This window comes from Agelaius tricolor, unplaced genomic scaffold (assembly GCF_023055355.1).
Source record: "Agelaius tricolor isolate 1412-34295 unplaced genomic scaffold, bAgeTri1.0.p SCAF_4, whole genome shotgun sequence".
NCBI lineage: Eukaryota > Metazoa > Chordata > Aves > Passeriformes > Icteridae > Agelaius > Agelaius tricolor.
Window position 1 is genome coordinate 31181089 of NW_027269264.1, and position 23593 is coordinate 31204681.

Consider the following 23593-nt stretch of genomic DNA (forward strand, 5'->3'; position numbering starts at 1 on the left):
TTTAAAGTTATTCATGTTCTTGTACAAACAGCACAAATATTTATGAATACACTAAAAGTGTGTTTTCCCTGGATAGTCATCAATGTTGGTTTGAAATCAGTTTTTATAAAAGTGTGCTGAAATATGTAGATTTGCAGAATGCTCAGACTGAATAGACATGTATTTAAAACTTGATTAGAATCAAAACTTGGAAACCTAAGTCCCAGTCTTTACATGTAGCTGTACTGTGCTGTCTTTCACAACTTTGCGATCTTAGTCAGCTTCTGTCCATTTTAAGATTTATAAAGCATGATTTCTGATAGAAGCCAGATCCATACAACAGTTAAGGGGATAGTTTTGTAGAAATCTCTAACACTGAAAAATGTGCTTTATTCCCATGAAGAAAAAACAAGTGTGTTTCTACAGTGCAGAAGGTCAGTTAGGTGGAGCAACCTGACCTTGAATTTTAACCTGACAAGTCAAGTTCTGGGATGAATGACTACTCTGAAAAGCTACTATCAAAATGCAGTTTTTTCATTGCTGCTGTACTTCTCTCACTCTGCCTTCAGGAGTCAAGGGTCACAGATTTCTGGTTGAAATTATGAGTAATCTGAAAAACTCTGATTCTTTCCTGTTGCTTCCTGAAACAGTTACATGTTCTGGGCACATTAAAGGAATTCTGAGAAGATGACATAGGATTATTTACATGTGGATGAGTTATTGTGTACTTTTTGCATGGTACATTTATTCCTTTTCTTTCTGACACCTATTATCGTTCTCTGACACCTGTTGGTGATATAAAGTACCACTTAGTGTGGTAAAAATCTGTGTTTGGTGGGCTTATTTCTTAGTTTTTCAGAAAATAAAAACCATATAATAATGGGTTTTTTTACCTATTCTTTTTGATGAAAATCCTTAAAAAAAAAAAAAAAAGCTTCCCAACTTAGAATCTTTGTGGAACTGTTCATATGCATTTAGCCATTATTTTTGTATTGAATTTTACTGCTTCAGGCTGCTAGTGGACAATTATAAAAAGTTCTATATGAATCTTTCCTGATGTAAACTAGGAATACTGAGTTTGGATATTTACTTGGCCCATTCAACACTTTGACTCTAAAATTTTGAGGTACCACACATGAGAGCAAGAGTTTATCTGGGTGTTTATCTGGAGTTATCTGCACCATTAGAGTAAATGAAAAGAAAAAACATTTTTCCCCTTCTTCTACATATACCAACGCTTAAGATCAATGTTGTTCCATTAAGTAAAAACATAAAAAATAGTGTAATTTGTTTTCCATGAGGAGTACTTCACTCTAGAAGTGATCAGCAGTTAGGAAATATGAAGAGTTTCATACCCATTTCTTTCCCTAGTCTTATTTTCCCTCTCCTGTATTCAGATTGGTTTCACCCCTGCCTGATTTTAACAACAAAACTTGCTAGTCAAGGAGTCTGCATATTTTAAAAACTTTTGTCTGCAGTGCTTGGAAAGTTGCAATATTTGTCATTTCCACAACTCCTCATACCACAATGACCATTGCCTTTTTTTTTTTCTGCCAGTGAATATAATAGTCCTTTTTTACAACCCTATCCCAAATATAAATTAAAATTAGCTCAATAAAATTATGTTAAGCACAACTTTTCATATCCAGGGAGAAGGGATAGAGAAGGCTAGGAACAATTTAAGATTCATGTCCAATCTTGGCTTCGGATACAGGGCTTTGTTAATGTTGAATTTGCTTTCTTGCTGAAAGGAGGAAAAAATCCCTTCTTGTCACCAGAAATTAAATACTGAATGACATCATTAGGACTCAACATAATCCTGGGATCCTATGAAGCACTGCTCTGCTTTTCTTTTTTCTTTGTCTCTTTTCCTCTTCTTCTTTTGTTTTCCTTTTTTAAATGGGAACAGTGATGTTCAAAGTCATTACATTGCTGATGAACCACTAAGTCACTCAGCCTTGTTTAAATAAGTGTATTTCACATAGACATACAATCCAACAACAGTTATTGTCTCTTAAAACTGGATCCTGTTTGCTGAGCTACATTGCATATGCCTGCTTTCATTAAAAAGATATATTTCCAAAGACTTAGAAAAATAACGGCTTTACAAAAAATATGGAGAAAATGTGATGGGATTTGAAGGCTTCTAGGGGGAAAACTGAACACATCTTGCTGTCACTGTATTTACAGAACTTTTCTTGTACTATAGGGTAGCATACAGGTGAAGGTCCTGACTCTGCGAAGATTTATTTATGGGATGAGCTTATGGCAGGGCAAGTCATCTCAACTGAACCAAGCAAGAGCTCTTATGGTATTGGGAATAGAAGCCCTTTCAGAACTGGTGCCTTGAATAGTTAGGAATGTGATGAGAGAAAATATTCCTCTGAAACTTCTCATTTATTTCTCTTCTCCTGTCAAATACCCTATAGCAACTGAAGGCATGGTGCTAACTCCAAGTTACCTTATTAATCTGAAAATAATCACAGCAGTGAAGGAGTGGGTTATGAATCATTTGCCACCAAAATAAAGGGATATGGATAATTAGGCTGTCATAAGACTCTCACATCTTGTACTTTCAGTGAAGCAAATTCTAGGTATATGTCGGGGGTTTTATGACAGATTTTACCCCACTGTAGTAAATATGGTCTGATATTAAGTATTAAGTGGTTATTATTACATCAGATGAGGAACCTGCCACTGGCCTGATTCAGACATCATTTGGGTGGCCAAGAATATAGAGAGAATTATCTAGTAATGATCTGCTGGATTGGGCTCAAACTGCTCTACTTCCAGCTGCTGTGTGTGATCAACCTTCCAAAAATATGGTCTGAGTCAGGTGGTAACTTCTTTCAGAGAGTTTTATTTCAGATTAAGTGACTTGCATCATCTTTTAACTAAAATGAAAACAACCCAATGCTTCACTATCATACATGTAAGTCATATACTGCCTTCAAGTATTCCTTCGCTTTAGCTGTTGAAGCTTTATTTTCTTATTCTACAAAATAATTAGTGGTGTTTGTTAACCTCAAGTAATTTAGTTGGTACTGTTTCCACCTCTCTTGGTGTCAGAAGGGCATGCTGTGGCATATGGTCAGGATGCTTGGTGGGCTCTGATCAGTCATTTACTTTCTTGTAATGCAAAGGCCTCTTTAGTCTGACACTTGTGCTGCTGTCAAAAGCAATGAGGGTCAGCAGTTGTGGTGACAAACTAGTTTTGACAAGCTTAATGACCCCAATAAAGAAAAGTCTGCAGCTTGGATAGCAACTGCAGGATAATTGGTTAGCTCAGCCAAACAAGAAACATGTTAAAATCCCAGATCCTCTTTGGCAGGCCAATTACACCATTCAACAAGAGGTGGAAGGTTGCCATTAGCTTCTAAAGTGATACAAAAGCATCAGTAGGCTGTATTTCAATCAATTTAGTTTGCTGTGATGGGATATCAGGAAACTGAAGGAAACAACAGCCTTTCAAACAGTGTTCATGCTATACATTGTAGAAACCAAAGACAAATCTTCATAATAGCCTTTAGACTTTTATGGACAATAGTGTCTTGCAACGTTGCAGGTAAGTATGTGTACGTTGATTCAGCTAGATGCAAAGGACTTATTCAGGCTTTCCCTGGGTTTTCAGACTGTAGGGCAAAGCAACCAAATTGAAGAAATTAAGTAATGTAAATAACAAATTACCAGCTGGCATGCTGGTAATGGAGAGTGGTAATGTTTGATCTAAACATATCTTTTTATAAAGAGAACACAACCACTATAGGGACACAGCCACAACATCAGCATCTCATAATTACAGTGTATGCTGTTAATGAACATCAAAATGTCACTGCTAGCAGAGCTAGCAAAGGTTATCAGATCTGCAGGCTTCTTTTAAGTAAACACTGATGCAGGAAGGAAAAGAATCCATATGGCCATCCTACCAGCAATATTATCATCACCAACATTCTTCTTCATTTCTGGGTTCTAGTTCCCCCTCTGAGTAGCAATGTTGAAAGTAAATAAACGAACCCCTCACTTATTCTGCAAATTGTCAATTTTCTAGGGGATGCACAAGTTTCCAGTTCAGTGCACCCTCTTTGAGTTATCTTCAAGGTGTGAAACTCAATTATCTTCAAAGATAAACCATTCCAGTTTCAATGCTTTATAAGATAGAAAAGGAAGAATACAGATAAGACAGGTGTTTTCCACAGTTCTGCTGGTATGACTGGAGACAGGAAGTGTTCAGTCCAGCATGATCCATCCTGAGCCTGCCCATTCACTTCAGCTTCTTGGTTCTTCCAGATCTCTAAACCATGCTAGTTTTCCCTCACTCTTCATTCCCTCCTTCCCACACACTCTTCTTGTTACCTGAAGGTTCTTCAGGTTGGTACCTGAAAATAATCAGGCCTCTCTATTTATGGAGTTATTAATTACAAATGCTTATCAAATTTATCAATCCACTTAATATATTTGTAATATAAATACCAGATTTGCTTACCCTGCCTTTGGACATCTGTCTAGCAAAATGGTAACCTTTTCCATTAAACTTACTTTGAAATAGGAACTCCAAGGAGGTGAAGTGCAATGAAGCTCTTCTGCTGTGTTTTTAACTGATTTTCTGGCATACATCAACATGCACTTTTAGCATTGCACTTGATTAGGAAATGAGCATAATCCAGGCTCAGAGTTAGTATTCTCTTTCAATTAGCTCATGTAAGCTTCATCTGCTATTCATTCCCAATTAGTTCTCATGTTGTGTACTTATCTGATTTTTTATCATCTGGCTTTGTGTTAATGGTAAAAACAATTAAAATAGAAAATATGGTTTGTATTTTCAGTTAAGAAAAACCAAGCACAGTGACTTTGTTCAACAGTGCAAAAATAGCTCTGCTATCTGTTGTAGATTCTCTAAAACATCCTTTCACTGTGGGAAAAGATTAATTCAAAGACTACTGAATGCTGTAATTATTCACAGGGAATGAGGTAAATGTTAAGTTGCCCTAGGGAAATACATATTAAGAAGAATGTAAAGTCCACAAAAAAGATGAGAAAATAAATGCTTAACTTCACAAGGATAGTTACTTACTGAGTCATCCTTTTATTTTCCTTTGATGAATTTTGAAGCTTTTTTATCCTTGTTGTAAGAAAATTGCACAGCTCATCCCTTGTGCATCTGAATCTGCAGATATTTGGGTTTTGTGTTCTCTTTGGCTGTACTCACAAAGCAATAAAACTTAGGCACAGTCTAAAACATCCTCTGGGTGTTCCACGACCAGTTGTGGTGTCAGACAAAACACTTAAATGAATCAAGTCTAGTAACTCACTGATTGAACACTTCACTTGAAAAAGGGCATTTGTACTTACCCTTAGCAATTATGCCATGTGTACTGATCTTATTTTTCTTCCTGGTCCTGTTTTGTGCATCTTATTCTTCTGCTTGGCCCTGCATGTTTTGGACTGGCTTCTCTCATCCTAGCTGTGGATTCATTCCCAAGGTGTTTTGCTTCTGTAAATCCTTTGAGACTTCCCTTGAAAATTATCAATTTCATGATAGGAACAAAAGCATTACATGATATTAACAAAACCATTGCATTTATCAAGGCTTGTGATTATTCCACTGACACCCTACATTTATTGCTGAATTCCTGTATTCACTCTTTCTTGCCCTTCTTCTCTAATGATCACCTAAGGTTTATTACAACTGAAACCTCAGTTACATGGTGAGAACCACTTCTGTGTAAGATGTGTAAGACCACATCCCTCAACTTTTTTATTAGCTTATTCCTCAACTTTTCCCATATTAAATTTTTCATTGTTGAACAGCTTTTTTGGCTCAGCTGAGGGAACTATTTTGCATTTATTCCTCACAGTCCCTTCACCACAGCTGTTTTGTCACAAGGATTTTGTTTGCATAAGACAGCATCTCAGTAGATGGGACCAAAATCCCCTGTTTTATGAGTGACTTAAACAAGTACAGGGATCCATGTAGTTTTGCATTACCTTGTCTTCTGGTTTTGGAAACTTGAATCTTTTTGTACCATCTGTGTGGCAGAAGAAATAACCCTGTAGTGAGTCAGAAAATACTGGCACTGGCATTTTCTTGAGCCAGAAGCTGTTGGCTGCTGAGCTCTTTAGAAAAAAAAATCATATTGTGCCCTAACCAGAGTTTTACAAGCAGCGAGTGTGTGCCAGCAGCTCTGCAGAGCACAGTCGAGCTCCAAGCCTTGCCTGGTTGTTCAGACTGTGTTCTGTGTACTCAGCCTTGCTCTGAGGCCCAAGTCCTGCCCCTGGTAACCAGACACATCTGCTGATTTAGATACAGCCCTGCCTCCTTCCAAACCAAGGTCTAACCCAAACATTTGTGCTCCCAGATTCTGCATCACATTGTTATCTCAGTCATCAGCCTTAACTCACTGGGGACAGTCTGAATGAAGTGGCTGCATTTGTCCTGAGCACAGCCATGGTCCAGCCAGGCTTGTGGCCCTACCCTGGCCAGGCCTTGCCTGCAATACAGCCCCAAATACCTTCACAGTGTGATTTCTGCTGACTCCAAATGTTTTCCGCTATCTGCTGTGAGGGCATATCTGCAGGAGGTTCTGGTGCATGTAAATTGACTTGCAGGTGGTGCAGGATGTACTCAACTTGATGGAACCAAGGGATGAACTTTGCTGGCATTAAATGGAATGTCACAAAGCTGTAAACTCTAGCCATTACATGAAATTCATGGTAATTAATTTCTATGTTGTTTTGGGGTTTTGTTTGTTTGTTTGTTTGGTTTTGTTTGTTTGTTTTGTTTTTTCTTTTTTTGCATTGAGAGGGAGGAGGAAGAGGAGGAGCAGCAGCCTGGTTTTCTTTCCTGTTGTATGTACATATTGATTCTTTGCACTTGGGTACACTGCACCTAAAGGAGGAAAATAACATCTAAGGGTACATATTTTCTTTTTTGGGCTGTTTTTACTGTCATGGGATCTCAGCAAAAATCTTTCTTAATTTGACAAGGCACAAACAGGCAAGAGGATTTGGTATCCTCGAAGGAAGATGGTGCCTATTTCTGCTATTGGCATTCCTTTTGATTTCTGTCTTTCCCATCAAATTATCTATTAAATCCTTTCATTTTAAATTCAAAGCATAATATTTAGATTTTAATAAATGCTCCTGCAAAGAAAGAGTAAACAGTAAGCAACACTTATACCTTGTCCAACCTTTAGCCTCTTCCATTGGTTTTCTTATCCCTAACTCATACCCATCAATCAGTTCTGTTGGTTATTTTGAAAATTATTTTGCTTATGAAGCCACACCACACTGAAGAACTGCATTGCCAGTACATGAAGTCTTGTCACCATCTTCTCACAGTCATGGCTTGTTTGCTTCACATTCACATGGCCTTCTGTTTTGCCCTTTTGAATCTGGAGAGCTTGCTCACCAGGTGGGTTTCTGTAAGCTCTCCTAGTTCTCTTTTTAATGCACAGGCTTATAAAATGTGGGAGTATTGTCTGAATTGTCATGAATTTTGAGATTTAGTCAAAAGCATATCTTCCACTGAACAAATTCAATGAAGCAAAAAAGCTTCTTTCTGCTTTTATTCTTATTACACTTCCCAGCAGGGCAGAAGATTAAGGAATGCATACTCCAGATTCGAAAAGAATTTCTAATTTATGTTCTTTCTCAATAAAATACATGGTTTAATCCTTTCTTTAAAGCTTTATTTCTTTCTTTCTTGCCTTTTTTTTAACTAATTGAACAAACAGGCCCTAATTGAAAAAAAGCTGAGAGTGTTAAGCAGTCAAGAACAGAAAACAGTTACTGGTCTGAAAAGTGCATTTTGAATGTTGCTGGAATTTTTTATGTGATTTACTTGTGGGGCAAGAAATAAACCTCTTTGACTGTTTCATATTGTGATGGACCCCTGCTGATTAAAATGCAAGCACTTTTGCCTTATTTTCCACAACTCAACTGTTTTTTTTTCTGTGAGTGGTTTGTGTTTTGCCCTGAAAAGATAGCTGTGTAAGTAGCTCTGCTCAGAACAGGAAAAAGTGAGGATTTTAAATGTTGAATTGTATTATTGATTTCCCCTTTAGCAGGGGACAAAGAGGGAAGAAGAGGTAAGGCTACATTGCTAAACAGCTCAAATACATTTCACTCTAATATTCTGGTTTTTTAGTTTAAATTACCTATTACATATCAGAGTGCAGAGGCAAGTTCTTGATATGACTTTTAGTCTTTGATATGACTAGTTCAGCAGAATCCTGCTGTTAATGCCCTTAAAGGTGCTGCAGAGCAATTCAGCCAGCTACATTATGAGTTAAGGCTTTATAATTATCTTGGCTTATGACCTAAGGATTAAGAAACTACTTGTAATTCTACATTCCTTGCATATTCGGAATTCTCACTGACTTTAGTGAAAGTGGGGTATATTTAAGTAATGCAGAATTAGGACCTGGTTATTATGACAGAACTGTTTGAGTATGGGCTGGCAGTAATGCAGCCGTGCTAAGATTGTTTAAGAATTCACCTTTGCCCCATTTTAATTTGCTTAAGCTTCTGCTGAATAGTAGATCTTGCGGAGTTTGCTGGTCCAGATTTTTTCAGTAGCCATAGATACTAATCTGGATACTTTTCAGTAAAGCACCAATTAATCTGATCTAAAAGTAATGGAGTTGTTTTAAAAGGTTCTGGAATTCAGAAAATAAGCATTAAATGTGAATTTTCTTTACTTTCTAATTATTTAGCTTTGGGGTTTGTGGAGTGGCTTTTAGGTATTACAGAGCATATTTTGATTAATTATGCTTCCGAGTGTTCCAGTGAGTGCATTACAACTGTAACCCCAAATTAGCCATTTCAAGTACCAGAAAATGTTGAATATTTACTGATGTATATAGCCTTGAATGTATCTTCAGTGTGATTTACTTGCATACGAATAGTTAAAAGTATCACAAGGTAATATATTCTTGTTTGCTTCTTATGTACAATTATCAGGATTAAAACTTCTCATAAATATCTGTGAGATGGCATTATCATGGTAGAGGGTAAGTATTAAGAAATAGAGGTAGAAGAAATAAGTATGCTTCATGTCTCTTTTCCTTAAGGATGGAAATTTGAAATTAGTAATATAGTTAGAGGATAGCCAAGTAGTTCTTATAGCTATGTATACAAGTATACTAGATGGCCATAGCTATAAAGATTCACGTGTTATATTTTAAGGGAAGAAAAACTGCTAAAAAGCAGTGCAATAAGTAAAATTTTGAAATACTACCTATAAAGTTTTGGTCACCATGGCACATTTGTTATAAATTATAATTACTGGCAGAGGTTCTGCCAGAGTGTAACAGAAACAGTCCTTTCTCCATTATGAACTGAGTGGAACATGAATACACCATGAATTGAATAGTTTGAACTTATTAATTCCATAAGAAACATTCTAGAAGCACTATCTCTTTGATGGAAAAGAGTCAAATAAATTTTGACATATGAAATTTGCAAAATATTCTGTCCCCTGATGAGGTTGTTGTTGCATAATGGAGAATATCAGACTTTTTGGTGCTTGAAATCAAACAGTGTGCTTCCCATGTATACTTATGCAAGAGCATACTTTGAGAGAGGTGCTTCTCAAACCGTTAATACTAGCACAGTTTAATCCTATTAGGTATTCTACTTATATGTGTAAAACTTTTGTTTATGTTGGAGGTTACATATGATTGAGCCAATTTGGCAGATGAAAATAGTGCAGCATGTATGTAAATATTGTAGTAAAAGTAAGATAATTGCCTTTTTAGTATATGGTTTGCTGCATTTTTTTAGTGAAACTTAAACTTCTAAATTCAAGTCCATGTTTGGCCATGCAAATTTCCTTCTACTAATGATGCCTCTTCCTGTATACATTGTGCTTTTTGTCTCAGGCGCTTCAAGCTGAACATTGCTTAACGCAAACAAGTAACACATTAAATTATGCCTTATGCTTTTGCTTTAACAAAATCACTTTAACCAGGCCCTTTAAATTATGTCAGTGTCAGTTTGCCAAAAGTGGAGCCAGTCAAGTTGTTTTTTTTCCTGGCATAACAGACGTACATCATTTCTTTGCACATTAAGTTTGCATTTGCAGAGATGTTCCACTGTATCCTGGCGTATTTTCTACTGTATCTTTGGCATGTTTGCATTTGAGTGCAAATGCTGCACTTGGGAACTATCAAATGGATCTCTTACTGCCCATTTTGCTCTTGACAGTGATCTAGTAGTTTTTTTAATTAAAAAAAACCCCAAAAAACAACCCAAACTAAGAAAGTTAAGGTTTGACTATTTAAATAATAGAGTTTACCAAGAGACCCTGTGCCAGATAGCAGCTGGCCTTGTGTACATTTTCTGGGACTAAAAAGAACCTCATACCCTGATTTATAGAACACTGTATTGAAAGTTTTACAGTATCAACTGTGAGCTATGCACCATAAGTGAGAATTTACTGAGAACTGTCTTAGTGCTTTTCTGCCTATGGTAATCTTTATCTCTGAAAAAGTGGCAATTTGGTGTTAATATTTTCAAATAACTGTAAGAAAAAATACTTTGTTAGTGTCTGTAGAACAGCATGCATGTTTGTTTCAGTTTTTCAGTCCTGATATGAATGTTTATAAATAGGATAGGACAGGATGGGATGTAATGGAATACTCTTATTTCTATGATAGAAATAGATATTTGTATGATGTTATTATTTATAGAAAACAGAATGAATCATATATGATAATCTTGACATGGAGTATGGTGAGGAAGAATCCTCAAAACAGTTTATTTCCCATTTCAGCTTCCTGGTTTCAGAGCTTCCTGGTTACTTATTCCTTTTTTCCCTAGTGTAATAGAGATCAGATTTTAGTCCTTTGTGAAATTCACAAAGAGCAAATTCTAAACCTACAGAATCTTCTCAGTGAGAATGTGATTTACACTACTTCATCTCCATATTTGAAAGCCTATGGTCTCAATTATAGTGTATCTCTGACATGAAATCCTGTAGAGAACAGAACCACAGAAGTGAGATGTAGCTACATACCTGAAAGGAAATAGCTGGTTTTTTAGTTGACAAAAGGTTATTTAGTTTTTGCATGTCTATATGAAGGAAAAATTATTCAAATGCACAGGACTTCTCTGGGGCTTAATGATAATAGTAGCTACCTTAGCAGTGAACAACTTTTAATAGAGAAAGCTGCATGATTACAGATGATAGCTTCAGTTACTTGAGACTCAAAGACAACCTTTTAGAAAAGCCAAAGAGGAAGAGAAAGAAAGGAGTAAAACCGGGGTGGGGGTAGGGGGAAAGAAAAAAGCAAGCACATTCTTCTAAAAGGAAGCAAAGAAAGAATTCCCAAAATGTTCATTTTTCCTCTAATAGTTTCCGTACCATATGGTTTTTGAATCAGTAGCAGCTGATGTATTCAGTAATAGTTCCTTTTGAAGACACTTGTCATAATATTTACCTTCTCTACAGCAACAGAAATAGCTTCTGAGACTGAAATGGCCATGCTTAGTAAGACTGATGAAAACAAGAGACATTACCATGGTGAATGAATCTCTTGACACCATTCTTTCAGGGATAAATAACATCAATTGCACTGTGTTTAATTTCAACAGAGATATTTGTATCCTTAGGCATAGTGTTACTTAGAAAATAAGGTTACATTGTGCCACAGATCTCTAGAACATGAAAAGTATGAAGGCTTCTGGAGATCTGATATGAAAAGGAAAAAAAGAACATGCTACATTTATCAAAAACACAAGAATAAACAAGCCATCTGTAAAGAAATAGTGTGGTAGGCAGGGACAGTTACTTACTCACATACCTCTTCTTCTTGCACTGCAATTTGATGCCATCCTTTGTCCACTGTCCTAACAGACCTGACATCAGAATACCGATCTCCCTGTAAAGGAGATTAAAAGTAAATTTTATTGAGACTCAAATAATCTGTCTATATACTGAAATAGTCAAGTGTGTGCAGTGTGACCAAAAAAGTGAGAATTCTTCAAAGGGAATGAAGAAACTAGCCTCTCATGTGCATCTGTCTGAAAAAGTAGCCTGATTCAGTTTCCCATGTGAACCATCTGTCGATTTTTGATCTGTACTGATATGTCCTCTTTTCCATTGATTTCATTACCTGTATAGCAGCATGTGACTCTTCTTAAGAATACCTAAAAAGATGGATGCATTGGAAAACAGAAGTCAGATTAGGAGATAGTCTACTAATCTTGTTCAATCCCTCTACACACACAAAAAAGCATTATGTCATGCTGCTTAGTCAGAAGCTCTTAAAATGTGAGCCTTATAGTTTTGTGCACAGACTAGTCCCATAAGTCTTACATCTGAATCTAATCATATGAACTTTATTCTACATCTATTGAGTATAATAAACATGTTAACTTAAGGTAGGAAGTACAACGAAGCTAAATAACAAATTACTTTAGATTTTGTCATGGTCTGTAATTATCTTTTGTTCGCATTTATATTTATGCATGCTGGATCATAAAATTTAAGGAATCTACCAGAAAAACATGAAGTGAGGATATTGTGGTGAAAGGAACCTTTTTTTTTTTTTTTAAGAGGAATGAAAAGGTGAGTAATTACCTATAGACCAAATTGTCATTGAAAGACTGGGTAAAGAAATATCTCCTATAATCTGTGTAACACATATAAACATAATCTGTCATTATTTACTGGAACAATAAATTCCAAGACATTGAATAATTTCATAAGTCTAACGATAAAAGCAAAAATAAATGCCAGGCTGTGCATGGTTTTGAGGAAAATATATTACTTTATATAAGCTAGTGCATTCACCAAAGCATTCAGATACCACATTAATGTTCTAACACACCAATGTGTTCTTTTCAGATAGGCACTAAGCTGAAGTGCAGCTCTGAATGCTACATTTTCCCCATTTAAACACTTCAAGGGTTAAAAGCACAATACTCATTTTGCTGTAGATGAACCTGGGCCTTTAAATCTCAGCTGTGGCTGCAGCCTCCTTGTCAGTGAGTGCCTGATGTCAGCAGTTTGAATGATGTCTGACACTAATTATGTGCCATTCACAAGATTGCTAGGCTGGAGAGTCTAGGGATATAAAAAGCTTTTTAAAAGGTTTTCACATGAGGTCTTACTCTCATTTTTTTGGAAACACTTCTTTTGCAGAGCGGCACCCTGCTAATACTGTTGAGGAAGGAAAATGGTTACATGGCGATTAATTAATGCTTGAAATGCATTGTTTTTGTTTGAAAGCCCTATAAGGAACAGCTTTTACATCTGTTTTTGTGATAAATACAAAGCTGTGGAGAGATACCTTGTCCTTGTCATACCACCTGCCTTGATGCTGACACAGAAGAACCTATATGGTCAGCATTTCAAAGCATTCAAGATTAAGTGGCAGATGGACATTGCTAAATAATTAATATGCCTTTTAGCTGCTAATGAATCTTAGAAAATGCTGCATGGCTATTGAGTAACTCAAAGATTTGTTTTGGGACCTTATGTATACACAACTCTAGATTTATTTTTTCCTAGATAGTTTTTAAGAATACCATTCCTTCCATTTGCACATATGCATTCATGTATGACAGCATTTCCTGAAATCTAGGAATGGCTTATATTTTTATTAAGATATCTCCCTTCAAAGTTTAAGATTTAAAATTTCTGCTTGTCATGCTTATGGTCAGTTTACGAATATTACAAAAGTAAGCAAGTCAAGCAGCTTGTCAAGCCAATCTCAGACAGTGATTTGCATGCAAACCAGGTATGGATCAATACCTTATATGAGTCAGTACAGTGTTCTGGGGTGGGTGTCCCTCTCTTCTTCCAAGTAACAAATGTTAGAATGAAAGAAAATAACTTCCAAGCTGTGCCAGGGAAGGATTAAATTTGATATTAGCAAAAAATTCTTCACTGAAAAAATTGTCAAGCGTTGGAAGAGACTGCTCAGGTCAGTGGTAGAGTCACCATCCCTGGAGATAATAAGAAGACTTGTAGATGTGGTGCTTGGTGACATGGTTTAGTTGTGGACTTGGCAGTGCTGGGGTAATGGCTGGGCTCGATCTGAAGGGTCTTTTCCAACATAAAAAAATCCATAGTTCTATGATTTTAAGTTTTTTGTATTAAATTTCATTAGAAGGGCACATACTAGATGTAGAGTTTACTTGTTCTCAGAATAGTGGTCCTAAGTAGTTAAACAAAGTTTGTACTTTTAACATGGACTAGTAGAGCTACAGATACTGAGAATATCCCATTGACAGAGATGATCTCATTGCTTTTCCTAGATTATCGCATTATCAAAAGGCACATAGTAAATCAGCCAAATTCAAAGAAATGTAAGCAGAAATGAAGGCATATAGCTTATAATTACAATATGAGAAATTGTGCCTAGAAAAAAGACTGAGTTGGAATTTAATCCTACCAACTGTAACCAAAACCCTCTGCAAAATGTTATGACTTAAAGAAGGCTAGGATGATCCTGGAGTAAGTGAAAAAGGGAGTTTTATTCATGTTACCTGAACACCTAACATTGATAGGTCTCCACTGAAATATTGATAATGTATTTTATATCCCAGGTGCATGCAGAAGTAGTCAGAAGGGGACCAAATCATATTGTGTGAGAAGTTTTTAGAGCATGTGTCTATGTGGTCATGTGCAATCAGTCCTGCATTAATGTGGGTTTCCCATGCATTGACTGGCAAAAAAAAAAAGAGCTGGGTCTGATTTGAGCTGTATATCTTTGAAACTGCTGGTTTTCTTACCTGTGTGGATGGAAGGGGAAAAATCCAGTCCCACAGTTATGGTGCCATGTATCCTTGGACACCGCTGGTGTCCATTGCGCTTAATGAAAAAGAGGTATGGAAGGTAGAGATGTGTATTATTTTCTTTTGGTTTTTCATGGAAAGTATTTTTGCTAGGTTAAATTTTCTTATCTTGTTGACCTTTTAAAATCAGTGAGGAATTCCTCCCCTCTGATATGTATCTTAGTTTCTGGGTGCACATTTTTCTTCTCATTTTGCATCATGAAAGGTTCCCCACGACTGACAGGTTACTAAGCCAAATGAGCTGGTATTTCCCAACTCTGGGCATGCATTTGAACCACTTGGTTAATATGTCCTCTGTGTGTACTTAGGGTTGGCTTGACTTCCCCCAAGTCAGATTGGCAGAGATTTGAAGAGTTCTTCACTCCTCCATCAAGCTCTTGCCATATCAAACTTTCTGAGGTCATTTGGATGTAGCTCATGTGTTTCCCTATACCAGAGCCTTTCGAAGGGGCTCTCAGTCTCTTTTGCTTCTTGCCTGAGACATGCATTCAGTTTTACTGAAGAAAAAATAAATTCTGTCCCTGAAGTATCTAGGTTTGTTACTGAGATTTTGTGTGGACAATAACTAGCTCTTGTACATAGAAAGCCAGCTGCTGCAATTTAATGGTTATAGGCAGACTAATGTTTAGCAAAATCAAATTTAAAAAGGAAAACCATCCCTCTCCCAGTAAGCTTAGAGACAGACCAGATGAGGAACATGTAATTAAATGTATTCATTGTAATATCCCATAAATATTTTCTCACACATGACAATGGAGAAGGGAAATGCTGATTCTTCACTGTCCAAAAAATAAAAGATGATCCTTTGCCACAAACAGTGATGCTTAGAAATATTTGCAGATCACTGTATAACTGTTTCAGATGAAAAAAGATATTAAAAGCCAAAACTTGAGGAGAGTAACATTATATTGTATACTGGATTAAACATTTCTGTAAAATGAAGTATTGTTCAGGTGTCAGTATTTCTAAAAGTAATTAATTTCCTTTCATTTTTTGGAGGTTTGGAATCAATTTTGAAGGAAGTCTGAGAAAGCATTGTATATAGGGAGAAAGCAAATATTTTTGATATGTATAAATTGTTTAAGAGAAGGTTAAATTACTTGATAACAGAAAATACCTCGAATAAAAAAAAGTTACTTTTTACATTGCTTATAATGTTAATACAGCAGAAGAATGACAAAAGAAAATATACTGCCTTGGTGCTGAAGCAAAACCTATTCAGACAGGAAAACGTGAATATATTTAATACCTGATATTATTAGATACTGGATTAAGAAGAAGCTATGTTGACTGTGTTTCACTTTTATATGAAGGCTGCATACTTTTCAGCAAATGTATCAGAGCTCAGACAGATGTCTGCCAGAACAAGTTCTTCAATCCTTGCTATACTAGTGATCAACTGAGATAATCAGAACAGTTCCTTTTGCAGAGAAAACAGACTAATTTCTTTGTCACTTGGCCACTGACTATCTGCTACTGAAGTACTCACACAGGCATTACCATGCTGTTCTACAGTTCAAAAGTCTAAATGTATTACATGAATTCCAGTAAGGGCTCAGAAATGCATGGTGCATCCAGCAGGGCTTTTTGTGTTGCACAGATTATTTTAGATAACCTATGAAATTATATTGTCATTTTACAGGAGGGTTGTTTGGTATGCTGAACATCATCTCTGTGTGAACAAGGATGAACAGTGCACTCGAGAGAACATGAATGTTTTAAAGTCATAAAACTGTGATTTTTTTCTGTTAATATGCTTTACCGTTCCCTTTAAATATATTGTTTCTTCCTTTTCATAATTGTCCTTATAAAAGGAGAAAGTAAACATGAACATATTTTAAAAAGGACTTTAGGAAGTACAGAAAGGAATTTTCCATATGAGCTACTTAATGGTTTCAATTTGCATGCAGCAGTAAAAATAGAAGCTCAGTAACTGATTTCTGTATTGCAGTTTAGGAAAACATTGCACAATTAATTTCACGTAAGATTTGCAAAAAGTCTGGTTTAATCAGGATATGTTTGGGACTGTTAAACAGATTCAGAATGCCAAGGTATGCCATATACTTAAGTGACTACAACAGTTAATACCTTAGAAAACTATGAGTCCCATTTCTAAAATATTTATCAACTGCCTGACTTTTTTTCCCCCATAAGTGATCCTGTCTTGTCTGCTATACTTTCACTGAAATATTTTTATCCAGATAGAGAGTATGTTCTGTGTTGTTGAGAAGAATATCTTTTCATTCCTTTTGTCTTAAGGACCCAAGGCTTTAAGAAATTTGATTTATAGAAGAAACATTCATTAACTGTTAGTAAGGATGGTTGTCTTAATAATACAGGCTTGTAGATTGTTTTGCTAGAATGACCTTTCCAGCAATACACATCTATATATTGCCTTGTGAATATGCCAGACAGTAATTTAAGGCTGTGGGGGGAAGAGAGAACTGTCCTTTCTTCCAATTTATACTGAGCAATGCAGAAGTCTTCAGAAATAATAATTCTTAAATTTGTATGTTAAGATTCCCCAGTTCTGCTTACTTAAACATTTCTGCCCATCTAAAATTAATGGTAATTTTACAGCCATATAAACAATATTTACATGTTTAAATTCATTTACATACTTAAAAATTCAAAGTTTAATAACCTGCAAAATAAACAAAACAGAATCATGTTTCTACAACTTGTTCTTTGGTCTGAGTTGTACCCTATAAAATTAATGACTTCTTGAGACACTAAAATTATTCTCATAGTTACAGTCATTAGAATGTATGGTTGTTCTTTCATGATGTTAATACAAAATAATAACTTGTCTGTATAAGATAGGCTAATCAGTAGATTTCTTTCTCATTTTAACAGATGTGGTCTTAAATTATTTTGGTTCTTGAGGGTCAGTTTTTGAAGGCTCAAAACTGAAAGAGTACAATTTTATTAGATGTTAGGAAGAGATTTACTGTGAGACCCTGGCACAGGTTGCCCAGAGAAGTTGTCTCAGCCCTGGAAGCATTCAAGCCAAGGCTGGATAGAGCATTGAGCAGCCTGTTCTAACAGGTCTACCTACTCCTGGCAGGGGGGTTGGAACTAAAAGATCTTTAAGATCCTTTCCAACCCAAACCATTCTATAATTGCATAGCTTTTGTGATTAATTTCTTATATCTGTTTTTTAGCTCCCATGTTTTTATGCCGTCTCCACTCTTTACTTTTTCCTAGAAAAAAAAGTGATGCTTTTATCAAGGCAATTTTAAGATATATTGGTGTATTTTATTTTTTTTATCCTGTAATATTTTCTAAAAATATATCCTTAAAAGTAAAAATATTTCTACTGTTGCAACAATGTTTTGTATGCATACTATAGCTCTGTAAACATAAAGGTGACACTATTTAAAAGCATAATTTAATGTTCAGTGATCAAAACTGGATCATCCAAAAAGCACTGGTTTGTTTTGGATAAAGGGATGGAATATAAATAAAAAATTTCATGGGTCGAGATATTTTCTGAAGTGCATGTGTAGGAAGGATAAATTACAATTATGGTATAGCAAGCGTGGTTCATCCTCTGTATCAAGCTTTAATTTCTTAAGCTTAATTTTAATAGTGCTGGTTTATAGGTAGTGTGTTATACTTTATTCTTCAAACTTGTAATGCTTTTTTTGCAGTAATCCAAAAGATGTGCTTAAAATTAAGTGATCCAAATTTTTTTTCGTCTTTTTTTGAGGATGTTCTGTAGGTTGGGCTGGTTCTGAGAGATGCCTCTGTTATGCTGAGTTGCTAATATCCAGAGAAGCCTGGAGCTGACACAGGGATAGCTAGCAGTAGTCTTGAGAACCTCACAGTGACCATTTTGCTCTGTGTGCCGCAGGGAGGAGATTCAGCTGGTGCTGCCTTTCCCAGGCAGGTGCTGCACTCTCAGCTGGCTGGTCCCTTTCAGTCTCAGTGTGCCATCTGCAAAATGTAGGACATACCCTCCTAATTCAGCCACATGCAAGGAGGATAGTAACACCCACCCTGAGAAGCCAGGCCCTGCAGAGCTACCCAGCCGTAGCTGGCTGGAGGTCTCTGCATGCCCTTCTACCCTTCTTTCTGTTCAGTGTTTGCTGTTGCAGTTTACTGTGTGTGCTTTCCTTCCAAATAATTTCTTTCTCTTTTCTAGTTTGAGGGTTGCAAGAAAGCGTTTTCCAGACTAGAAAATCTCAAGATCCACTTAAGGAGCCATACGGGTGAGAAGCCGTACCTTTGCCAGCACCCTGGCTGCCAGAAAGCGTTCAGCAACTCCAGCGACCGTGCCAAGCACCAGAGGACACACTTGGACACTGTAAGGACACAGAAGTGCCATTGCAGCCCTCTGAACATTAGAACAGCTGCTCCTTTCCTCCAGCTTGGTGGCAGCAGGTAGCCCATGACCTTAGAGGCAGGAGGGTGGACAGTCTGATGGGGCTGTTGGAGCTGCCTCAGAGGTGACCCAGTCATCTAAGCATGCAAGAAGATGGACCCAGGCAGGTTGATAAAAAGACCACAGGTTCCATGGTCTTTGCTGCAGGTAGAACAGTAGCTTTCTCCCACTTAGTTGATCTTTAGGGAAACTGAAGCCCTCTGCAATATAAGGTGCTTTTCTCTGGTGAAAAGTTAAAGGTGGGGCATGTACCAGAAAGTCAAGAGAGAAAATTATTTTGTAAATTTAAAAATTTTTGTGCCAACAGATTGTCCCTTGTAAATTTGAGTGATGGCAGAGATTTGTTTTAAAACCTCTGTTTCAGAAAAGAAATTTTGTGTTTTCTCAGAGATAGTTTCCAAAGGTCGGAAGTCCAGAAATACGATTAAAACAATGCTATTTGAATTTAATGGTTGTTTAAAAAAGTAAATTATCCATTTTGAATAGTCAAATCTATGGCTGGCAACTTAATAATTTGCACAACGTGTTTTCAGAAATTCTTTATAGAACTTAAGTGACTTAATTGCTGAATAGCTACTTCCAGGAAACAGTTGGACCTAATGTTCATTTAATACTTAGTATTGTGAACCTACAAGACTTCAGGCAAGACAGACAGCTTAGAACAGGCAATATGAGATATTTATATGAGTTAGATTTATTGGGCATTCTTTTAAGAAAACTATAAAGATATTACAGGGTATTTTATAGGTATTTTTCTAAAATGAAGTATTATTAGAAAATGCGAGCTGAAGGAGTTAGTCAGTACTTCACATTAAAATGGGGGTTTTTTGTGTAATACTTTTGAAACTTCAGTATTCAATGCTTGGTTGGGGTTTTGCTTGCCTTCTTTGTAATATAGTAAACTAACACTTTTTCTTGTTCTCTTTTTCTGAAGCGGATCCTTCTATAATCCTAAACAGTCTTTCCGGGCCTTTACTGCAGTTTCTTTACCTGATTCACTAAAGACTGTAATTTCTGATTAAGTCAAAGATTGCTCTGAGGGTGGAAAAATTGTAAGTATATCTAGCAATATTCATTGTACTACTAAGAAAAAAAAAGGTAATCATGAAAGGTGCTGTAATGAAAACTTTCCTTTTGTTTGTCTTCCTTTAAAACTTTACTTCATCCTTTCCTTTTCTAACAAATTGTGAAGCTTTCTGCGCGTAATAATGTACAATGTTTCTGTTCTGTAGTAATGTGGTTTGCAGCATCCCAAGGCTCAAAAAGTATTCTCTTGAGTTAAAATAATCTGTGATATAACAGTAGCTTTATCATTTTTTTCCTTTTTTTTTATTTAGAAACCTTATGCATGTGAGATTCCAGGATGTACTAAGCGATACACAGATCCCAGTTCCCTGAGAAAACATGTGAAAGCCCATTCTTTCAAAGATCAACAAGTCAGGAAAAAGGTGATTTTTCTGCTGTCTTGACCAGTTCAAAGTTTATGTGAAGAAATCAGTTATAATATTAGATGTTTCAATGCATCTTCAAGTACTTCGGTTGATTTCAGGCTTTAAATGATAAAAAAGAGCGAATAGATTGTTGTGGTTTGTATGTAGATAATTTCATCTCTGACTTAATGGTTTAATGCTTTATGTTTTCTGCTGTAGTTGTTAATCACTTAACAAACACAAGGCAAGCAAAAATCATTTTTGCAAACATAAATTCTTGGTTTCAAATTCTGCCACTTGGTAAAAACACAGTATTACAAAATAATGGCCAGTCTCAGATGGAAGGATGGATTTTGAGGGCAGCATGTGGGACTAAACTGTAAATTGTATTTCATTATTCCAGATACTTCCAATACTACCAAGATATTTCACAATGCTGATTCCCTGTGGTTGTCAAGTCCATGAATCATCAACTGTTTATATGTATAAGTGCATTTCTAAGGAGCTGAGTTGCTACCTAAGGAAATTCTTTTTGAGCATTTTCATCATGGCTCCTATTAATCACTGGCATAATGTTTGCAAGGTACAACATAGGTAGTTACTGGACCTTTGTAAAGTTATAATTACTAACTAACATTATGCTTTGGTATTTGAAATATTTCCTGACAGTAATAATTATGAAAAATAAGAACAACAAATTTTAATGAAGAATTAAGGTTATTTATGGATTTAATTAAAAGTGAAAATTGGCTTAATGCCAAAAAGGTAGTTATGAAAATGTGAATTCATCAAAAACAACCATAAAAATAACCATAAAAATTCCATGGTGATAAAGGCACAGTGGACTAATACTTCAAGCCCTAGGGATCTTTTCTGTTGAAAAGAATGAAACCCTTTGCTGTCACACCCCGTTAGTCATGGATTCCTTTAATATATCGTGCCTGACTGGCTTTAATCCTCTGTTTAACCTCCCTCTGCATACCAAGTGACATTATTGTGTCATCTTAAGTTGCTGACTCTCCAAGACTGTACCTGTAAATGTATCTTTGATGTTGCCTAGACTTAAATAACAGGATGAAGTATATTTGTTAGAGTAGGATCTTATCTGCTGTGCTAATATTTACACTGAGTCTTCACCCTGGATTCTGTAGATGTTTCTTCAAAGATTTGACTCTTTCCTTGGCTCTCTAAGATGGGATTATGCAATGGGATAGAGGTAAATTTCCACCTCTGAATTATTTTAAGCAACTTCTGTTGGTATGTGTCTATGACTCACCATACAAGGCAAAATTATTTTTCTGGAAATCTGTAATGCAGCCACTGTTCCCCTTCACTTGCCAACCCTTAGTTATCCACTAAATACTAAATTTAATTGGGAATCTGACCAGGTAATGGCATGAAATCCAATATACCAAGAAGATACCAGCACAAATGGATTTATTAAAAGTAATTTATTGGATACAATAAAATTTCATTTACTCTTCAAAGGAAAGCAGAGCCATGCGAGAGTAAAGATAGTCATGCCTGCTTTAATCATCTTCGTGTATTTTAAAAAATCATTCATAAAAATTAGGGCAAACATCTACACAAATACCATGCAAATATCTGGGAACAGATGCTGAAAATATTTAGTAAAACATTTTAGGTATAATCTCTATGCATCATAATATTCTGTCTGTCATTTTAAAATATTTTGGTGGGGTAAAAAGCAGTGTTTGCTATCATAGTTTTAAAAGGAAAAATTGCTGACTCTGCCAGGATTTCATCTTTTCATTGGGAAGATAGATGCAATTTCATCTAAGGCAGGAAGTCACTGAATGAAAGCTAGACAGCTCCCAAAATGAGAGATTAAAGTGATGCTGAGAGGAATGTTAATGTACAACATGCCCCTCAACTACAATTACTTTTGAAATGTGTTCTCTTTTTAATCTTGTTCTCATTTCAGCTTTGAAAGGACAACAATTTACAAGATTTTTTTGTAAGCTGGCTAGACAAGTAAGCCTATTTTCAGTGGCTACACTTTTTTGATTTCAGTAAAGCACAAATGTCTTTCATCTGTGAACTGATGGTAGTGTATTGAAAATGAAGAATCCATAGCTCTTTTAGTTTGTAAAAACTAAAAACTTTTATTGAAGATAATGAAAATGAAATTATGGAACATTGTGATACCACAGCAGCTGAATAGAAGCTTTCTAACATAGTTTTGAGTATTAGGGAGCAGGCAGTTGCTGGACACCTGGAGGATCCTGTCTCCAATTGAATGCCTGCGTGTCGGGTAAACAGGGTGTTTATCTTACAGAAATGATCACATATGCATTAGCTTTCCCCCCTTACTGGATGTATCTGTTTTACTTTATTTTACGTAGTCTCATCTCTTGTCAAAAGTCCTCATAGTTTCCTTGGGGTCTGTCTTCAATGTCCCATGTCCTCTTGGGCTGTTCCTCAGCCCCCATTTTTCAGTAAGTGCAATATAATTTTTTTCATAACTTCAGCTTTGTTAGCCTTGCAGAGCTGAGCTGGCATCCTGCTTGTGTTTTGCATGGGTTCTATTTGTGAAGTCACATCCTTAATCTATTTCTCCAAGGCTGTGCTGTTCTGTTCTTCTGTCCTTGATAAGAGTAAAATGTTGCTCTGTTCTACGCATATCCTTAGAATAATTTTACTCATTATCTTGTCCATATTGTATCATTAACAAAATCCAGATCCCATGCTGCTGGATCACATAAGCACAGTTTGGAGGGGGCCACAGTGGTCATCTGGTCCAACCTCCCTGCTCTGTCATCCCTGAGCACATTGCACAGTTCTTGAATATTCCCAACGAGGGAGACTCCTTGGCTTCTCTGGGCAACCTGTCCCAGTGCTCAGTCACACTCACAGTGAAGAAGTTCTTCGTGGTGTTCCTGGTGTGGAATTTCCTGTGCATCAGTTTCTGCCTGTTGCCTCTTGTCCTATTGTGTGGCACTGGTGAGAAAAGCCTCTGACACCCTCCCTT

The 23593-nt window shown here is 36.3% G+C and overlaps 1 protein-coding gene across 3 annotated transcripts in view; it reads left to right on the plus strand.

Annotated features, from left to right (window-relative positions):
- The window catches only part of GLIS3 (GLIS family zinc finger 3), a 155903-nt gene that overhangs the window by 92567 nt on the left and 39743 nt on the right, over nt 1-23593 (plus strand). For all 3 annotated transcript variants that reach the window (XM_071425112.1, XM_071425113.1, XM_071425111.1), the window contains exons 4-5: nt 18932-19093; nt 20509-20619. In XM_071425112.1, the coding sequence (XP_071281213.1) occupies nt 18932-19093; nt 20509-20619 (273 nt within the window). The remainder of the gene's footprint in view (nt 1-18931; nt 19094-20508; nt 20620-23593) is intronic.